General features: G+C 43.7%; 2 protein-coding genes and 1 long non-coding RNA gene across 37 annotated transcripts in view; 2 read left to right on the top strand and 1 right to left on the bottom strand.

The window, feature by feature from the left end:
* The window catches only part of limk1a (LIM domain kinase 1a), a 37136-nt gene extending 36456 nt beyond the window's left edge, over window positions 1-680 (top strand). For 6 of the 11 annotated variants that reach the window (XR_015508792.1, XR_015508791.1, XR_015508793.1 and 3 more), the window contains 2 exons: window positions 1-135; window positions 179-680. The exon at window positions 1-135 is cut by the window's left edge and continues 345 nt beyond it. The gene's annotated coding sequence lies outside the window, so the exon portion shown is untranslated. The other 5 variants (XR_015508796.1, XM_087283300.1, XM_087283298.1 and 2 more) reach the window with 1 other exon arrangement.
* Window positions 1-1357, bottom strand: part of LOC147840479 (uncharacterized) — a 2436-nt gene extending 1079 nt beyond the window's left edge. The window contains exons 1-2 of the long non-coding RNA XR_015508967.1: window positions 189-1357; window positions 1-145 (exon numbers count right to left, since the gene is read on the bottom strand). The exon at window positions 1-145 is cut by the window's left edge and continues 335 nt beyond it. This is a non-coding gene — a long non-coding RNA (uncharacterized LOC147840479). The remainder of the gene's footprint in view (window positions 146-188) is intronic.
* Window positions 1358-3146: 1789 nt separating this feature from the next.
* The window catches only part of septin4b (septin 4b), a 54694-nt gene continuing 50340 nt past the window's right edge, over window positions 3147-7500 (top strand). For 24 of the 25 annotated variants that reach the window (XM_087282214.1, XM_087282213.1, XM_087282211.1 and 21 more), the window contains exon 1: window positions 3160-3349. Coding sequence is in view for 1 of the 25 variants with exons in the window: in NM_001328503.2 (NP_001315432.2) it covers window positions 3285-3345 (61 nt within the window). In the remaining 24 variants the exon portion in view is untranslated. 25 annotated transcript variants of the gene reach the window in all.

Genomic DNA, 7500 nt, shown 5'->3' with positions numbered 1-7500 from the left:
ACTGCTCATAATTTGACTGTAGCTCCCCCCACCGATCCTCCCACTGCTAAACTTTTTACCTAAGCTCCTCCCACTGCTTGTGATTTTAATGTAGCTCCTCCCACTGATTATCCAATTCCACATGATTTGATCATAGCTCCTCCCACTGATCATCCCATTCCACATGATTTGACCATAGCTCCTCCCACTGATCATCCCATTCTTCATAATCTGACCGTAGCTCCTCCCACTATTCATCCCATTCCACATGATTTGACTCCTCCCACTGCTCATGGTTTAGGCATAGCTCCTCCCACTGCTGCCTGCTGTGCTGGGGTGTGTCTCAGTGTTCGCTGTGCTGCCTGCTGAGGGTAGTGTGCTGTGTGGTGAGCACCGCGGTGTTTAACTCAGGGTCTCTGTATCCTCCATGGCTTTACCTCTGCATTACTGCTGTGCCTTTGTGTTACGCTAGCCTTGCTAACCGCTGGACCAGCGCTCGTCACCGCTCGCCGCTCCTGCCCTGCTGTGCTCCAGGTCTCAGTGTCGGAGATGTTGGAGATGTCGGCTCTTTATTTCGGGTCTTTGCTTTGCTGTGTCGTAATGTTTTAAACTGAAGCTGTGAAAATGACTCTGCACTTTAATGGTACTGGCCGAGAGCGTGGATCCTGCGAGCAGAACACTGAATAAAGCTGATCTGCTGACCTGTGTGTGTGTGTGTGTGTGTGTGTGTGTGTGTGTGTGTGTGTGTGTGTGTGTGTGTGTGTGTGTGTGTGTGTGTGTGTGTGTGTTGAGCTGAACTGGAGACATTCTCCAGGGTTTTACTCAGAATCGCTGATCAATCATCAACACTTCATAGTGGAAGAGGAAATAAAGTCATCAGGGGTCTCCACAACACACTGCTGTACTCACATAATGACAAGAACATCCAGCAGAACTGAGCTGCTCAGGGTTTAACAGAGAATGAAGAGCTCAATCTGCCATTGAGTCCTAGCACAACTCCATTATAACTCCTGCTGTAATCTTATAAGGCTCCAACTACACTTTAATACAGTGCATACAGCAAAAACATATAGACATCTATCACCTACCCCCCCCACCCCAGCTCACACTCCCGCAGGAGCCCCTCATTCACACCTCCTCCTTTACAGGGAGGCGAATGACAAACCTCAGACTGAGTAAACCCTGTCATGGACAAACTCAAACAGTGCAAGTCAATTTTCACTGCAGTGTGAGTATAAAAACTGTCCCTTTACCAACACAACTGTCTAGATTATGGAGAAAGTCTATTTCTAATAATGAAATGATGGACGAAGCATGCAGTTCCCAATCAAACATGCAATCACTGCACATTCTTATTAAAATAAAACCCAAGGTCTGCAATATGGTGTCAAACTTATTTAACACACAATACTGCCTGGCCCTTACTGCCTAATTAAGAAATCACACAGATGTTTTGCTAAGGTTGTCAATAATTTGCTTATTTTCATAAAAAACCAGATGACAGGGTGGACAAAGGCTTTATTGGGTGAACTAAATATGGAGGAACACTTGAAAAACAAAAGCTACAACTAGACATATTGGAGGGTTTATATATACAGCTGAAGGCAGAATTATTCACCCCCCTGTTTATTTTTTCCCATATTTCTGTTTAGCGGAGGGCAGATTTCTCCAGCACATCTCTAATCATAATAACTGTAATAACTCATCTCTAATAACTGATTTATTTCCTCTTCTGCATGATGACAGCACATAATATTAGACTAGATATTCTTCAAGACACTAGTGTTCAGCTTACAGTGACATTTAAAGGCTTCACTAGGGTAATTAGGGTAAAGTTATTGTATGATGATGGTTTGTTCTGGAGACTATCACAAATAAATATAGCTTAAAGAGGATAATAATATTGTTCTTGAAATAGTGTTTAAAAAATTTAAAAAATTTTCTAGCCGAAATAAAACAAATCAGACTTTCTCCAGAAGAACAAACATTATCAGACATACTGATCAGTGAACATTTCCTGAATCTGTTCAACATCATTTATTAAATATTTAAACAAGAAAAGAAAACTCAAAGGGTGAATAATTCTGACTTTAAGTGTATATAAGGGTTATAAACTTGTGTTTTCACCAATACTGCAAACCCCTGAGCCAGCACGCCGCCTCTTCTGTTATTATTAGGTTTATCAATATGCAAATTAACGGGAAAATAAACAATTATTGTCCTTAAACTAAATTCACTGATGAATGTAAGTCTTTATATTGTACATGGGTTGGAGGAGTGAAGGGAATGCTGAAAGCAACTCCAGTTAATCACCTTAATAATTCTGCTTTTCATATTCAGAATAAGGTGAATAATCAGATTACTGATGTTCACATAAGTGGAGAAATACTCAGGGCTGCAGTTCTATTTCAAACACTGTGCGCTCCATTATACGGATTATACACCGGCTGTGCCTGCAGCTGGTGAAGAGTTTCCCTATTGAAGCTCTTTGTGCAGTTTATATTTGTAATTTCTGCTTTTTTCTATTATTGAATATCTGACTATGACAGGGTGGACATGAAGCTGTTTCAGACACAATATGAGGAAAACATAGGGAGCATGCGCGTGGATAGTCACTGTGTGCACAGCAGATGTTTAACCTCCTCTGAGGAAAGGCAGAATGGGGATGCCAATGAGCACATCAGCTTAAAGAGGCATCACCACACCAGCAAACCCAAGAACACGAGCAAAAGGATCAATAATGTTCTGAAAACTAAATAAAAGTGATTAAAATTTGATCAAATAATTTGTTAAAGACAGTAAGAATATTTAAGATCTGTTTAATTTGATCTCATCTTAGACTCACTGAAGATGGCAGAGCAGTGTGTGGGCAAAATCACATCCATTCCATGACAGAGCATCATATACCTGCATGAGTGTAGAGGTTTAACCAGCTGTATTAAAACACGACAGTTATAATAATCATGTTCATATTGGACTACTGACTCAATCTTGTTGGAGATCAAAGGCACTTTATCCTGATAATGACCCACATGTATGCTCTTTGGAGCACACCGGATGTTTTGGCTCCTCCATGTGCGATTGTTTTGATGCTGCGCGTGACGTCAGAAGGGCGGGACTAAGCGTGACGTCAGCACGGCGTGGAGGCGCGTTTAAAGCGCAGAGCAGTCAGAGTGTATCGGCCAGTCAGAGAGAGTCTGCGCGCTGCTGGAGCACCGGGATATATCATACATCATCATACAGAAGAACACACCGCCGCTGGAGCTCCAGAATCCCGCGGAGGATACAGAACACACCGGCCGGCCATGGAGAACAGCAGCCGCTTCAGGAGCGCGCTCTTCGGCCACGGTGAGGAGCAGAGACGCGGTGAGTCTGGCATTCCTGCGCACACACTTAGCAGACTTACACACACACACACTGTTCAGTGTGTCTCACTGGCCGTGCATGAGCCGAGCTGAGCACACACACACACACACACACACACACACACACACACAGCGGTATGGAGGATGATGGTGTGTGTGACTGCGGTACAGTGGCTTTATCCCCGCACATTCCTTCATGTTTGACGGACACTTCTCCTGACAGCCTCTCTGCACTGCTCACTGCACTGGTCTGAGTACTGGCAAGACTGTACAACAACATCAGCACTGTTTACCTGACTGAGCTGAAACTCATCGGCTGATATCAGGAGGAACACTCTCCTGAACTCAGATCAGTAAGCAGACAGTGTGAACTCTGAGCCAGCATTACACCAATATCTGTGCGCATGTCTCTGTCATCATCAGTGTGTTCAGTATTTCTGCAACCCGAGACTGACACACAGCTGATGCAGTGATGACAGACTACACACACACACACACACACACACACACACACACACACACACACACACACACACACACACACACACACACACTCTCTTGTTATTATTCTCATGTCAGTCTGCACACTGTGAGCCCCGCTCAGCTCCTCCTCCAGGATTGGTCTTATTTTGTCAACAGTGAGCTGCAGTAGGGGATGAAGGCTCCGTCTGTGTTTATCCTGATGTTTAATGTGGTGTTTATATCAGAAATGTGTGTGTGCTGTGGTCAGTAGCTCATAAGAGCGCTCTGTCACTATCAGGTGGTGATTAGCATCAGGTCTCACACTCAGCTCCTGGAGAGCCGCGGCTCTGCACAGTTTTGCTCCAGCACTACTCAAAGCTAATCAACGGCTGCTGCTAGATCAGATATGGTTGCGGCCAGAAATAACGAGAATTATTTACATTATTTAATAAATGTTGCATTTATTGTATTCAATTAAAGTCTACCCCCGCCCTAACCCTAAACTCAACCATCACAGCATGTAAAAACAAAAGATGTACTGAGTGATTTTACAGATGTAATAGCCGACCAGGTGAAAAGGAAGTGCTCTTAAATATATCAGAAATGTACCTGAAATGTAGATGGTGTTTAAAGCACAATGAGCACAAATAACGCACTTAAAGAGCTTTCTAAATGTGTTGGTTTGCATTTGAATGTATTTTTAATAAAGTACACCGCAGGTACACTAGTAAACAAATATGCAGGAGCTCAAGCATACATATGCACACATCTACATATTTCTGCATTTGAATGTATTCACAGAAAACACACTCATGTTGTTCTTTCGTAATGTGTGTTTCTGGATGAGAACTTTGTGAAGCGGCGCCACTCTGAGTGTGTTTAAAGTGTATGAATGTTATCTTGACTGGTTTTAGACGTAATGAAACATATTTTAATTTAAATATTTTCTACTGGGCTTAAAATAAACGTCCACTGAGCCTGAATAACTCTTGAACTAGTTTTAAAATGCACTTAAATTATATTTCATCTGAACTCAAAGTATAGTTCACCTGGGCTTATACTATACTTGAATTGGTTTTAAAATTCGCTAAAAATGTCCTTTATCTGAACTTAAAATATCCTTTAACTGCATTTCAAGCATACTTTAAATAAAATACACTTTTAAAAGTACACTTCAGTTGTACTTAAACTATGTCCTTTTTAACACAACCAAGTATGCTACAGCATATTTAAAACAGCTTAAAGTTCATCTTAAGTAGGGCGAGGCAGTGGCGCAGTAGGTAGTGCTGTCGCCTCACAGTAAGAAGGTTGCTGGGGCGCTGGTTCGAGCCTTGGCCTAGCTCAGTTGGCGTTTCTGTGTGGAGTTTGCATGTTCTCCCTGTGTTCGCATGGGTTTTCTCTGGGTGCTCTGGTTTCCCCCACAGTCCAAACACATGTGGTACAGGTTAATTGGGTAGGCTAAATTGTCTGTGTGTGTGTGTGTGTGTGTGTGTGTGTGAATGTGTGTGTGGATGTTTTACAGAGATGGGTTGCGGCTGGAAGGGCATCCGCTGCGTAAAAACGTGCTGGATAAGTTGGCGGTTCATTCCCCTGTGGTGACCCCAGATTAATAAAGGGACTAAGCCGACAAGAAAATGAATGAATGAAAAAATGAATCTTAATTATATATAAAATAACAATGAATATGCTCAAAGTTGTTCCAAAATAACACCTTTAATATCCACTTAGTATTGTACAATTAAAATATGCTAATTACGTCCAAAAAGTACAACTTAAATAGACTTTCTTTTCACCTGGGAACCCTAAACCCACCCGCCGCAGTACTGTAACAGTATTAATTATCGTCATACAGTGTCATAAGAATCGCTGCTATATTGCTGTGCATATCACACTTCCGGCCGGCCGCGTAGCCCATCCAGACCTAACCCTGATCCACTAATGAAGGTGTTCCAGACTCTTCCATTAGTGGATCCGCTGTGTTTGATTAGTGTCGGAGAGCTGTGGTGTGGAGCATCTCCAGGATAACTTCACTTTAACACAAGCTGCACATCACTGGGTTTGAGCCCTTCAGCTGGGTCAGAGGAACACACGGCTGGGTCAGCTGGGTCACTAACACTGCACTATACTTGCTGTCTTATTTATGTTCAGTATATCTGACTATGGCCTAGTCCATGCTCACTGCACACACAGAACTGCAGAACTCTGCCGTCAGTGTGCTGAATAACCGTAGACTGATGATTACTGTGATGATGAAGAAGAAGAGAAACCCAGCATGTGATAAGGAGCTGATCATTGTTAAACATGTCGATGACTTCCACCTCGTTCTCTTGTCTGCTGGAGTGCTGTATTCATACTAGAGGGATTACTGTGATCTCCTGACTGCAGCAGGGAAACACTGGGAGATCTCTCTGTAGACTGATGGCATTTCCTGCTGTTCAGCCTCATCATCTTAATATGTGAGCAGCATCAGCTGTTCTGTCATCACTTTAGACATTACGCTAGAGAATCACTCATACCGATGGAGAGTGGACACAATGATGATGATGTGTGCAGATGATTGACAGGCTTGTATCTAGGCAACAGTGTGGTATGTTAATGAGGAAGTGTTTAGTCCTACAGTGTGCGCACTCTTCTGTTACACACTCACAAGTGTGCACCACTTCTTCACTGAAATCGTTTAGAGTCCGCATGACTGTGTGTTGTGCTGCAGCTCCCAGACAAACCGAATATTACATGAGTAAGCAGTGGGCGGGGCTTGTGTTTTCTACTGCAAGCTGATTGGATGTAGTATAGTAGGCGTGTCATTCAGAAAGAGGGTTATTACAGCCTAACAGACTCCTCCCCCTCAGCATTTCTGTTTGATGACTGCTGGAAGGGCGTGGTTAAATGTGTTAGCTCCGCCCTCTACCTCAGACTGGGCTGGTCTGTGCGTGTTCAGATCTCCATTACAGAGTAGAGGAGCAGACTCTCGTCATGAATGAATGAGGCGCACAGGTGACGTGTTCAGCTCTACACCAGCACTGTGGGGCAGTTTGGCTTGATGTGTGTGTGTCACAGGCGGAGTGTGTGCAAGCGCAGCGAGACGCAGTGTGTTAGATCAGGAGTTCAATATTAATAAGCTCTGAGTTCTGATTGGACGATGACCTGAGGTGTTGAATCATCACACACACACACACACACAAACACACACACACAAACACACACACTTCTGTTACTGTACAATAAACATCATCAGTGTGTGTGAAGAGTGTAAACAGCAGGATCACTGACGGATCACCATCTGCTGTATCTGCTAGTGCAGCGGGGCCTCTGACGTATGACACACACACACACACACACACACACACACACACACACACACACACACACACACACGTCACACACACACACACACACGTCACACAGAAAAACACACAAACATGCCACTGAGCAGACATACTAACCCTCAGTGTGCAGATTTGTGTGTGTGTGCACCAGCAGAACACAGCGAAGATGAACACACACTCGCACACACACTCGCACACTCACACACACACTCGCACTCTCACACACACACACACTCTGTGTCCAGCTGAACTAACAGACTGATGTGCAGACTGCGGTCAGATGCCGGATCGCTCACAGAATCTTGTGGTCCACATTCCTCAGCTCACACACACACACACACACACAAACACACACAAACACACACACA

Source organism: Danio rerio, chromosome 15, assembly GCF_052040795.2.
Source record: "Danio rerio strain M-AB ecotype USA chromosome 15, GRCz13ab, whole genome shotgun sequence".
NCBI lineage: Eukaryota > Metazoa > Chordata > Actinopteri > Cypriniformes > Danionidae > Danio > Danio rerio.
This window is presented reverse-complemented; position numbering and strand designations above follow the sequence as displayed.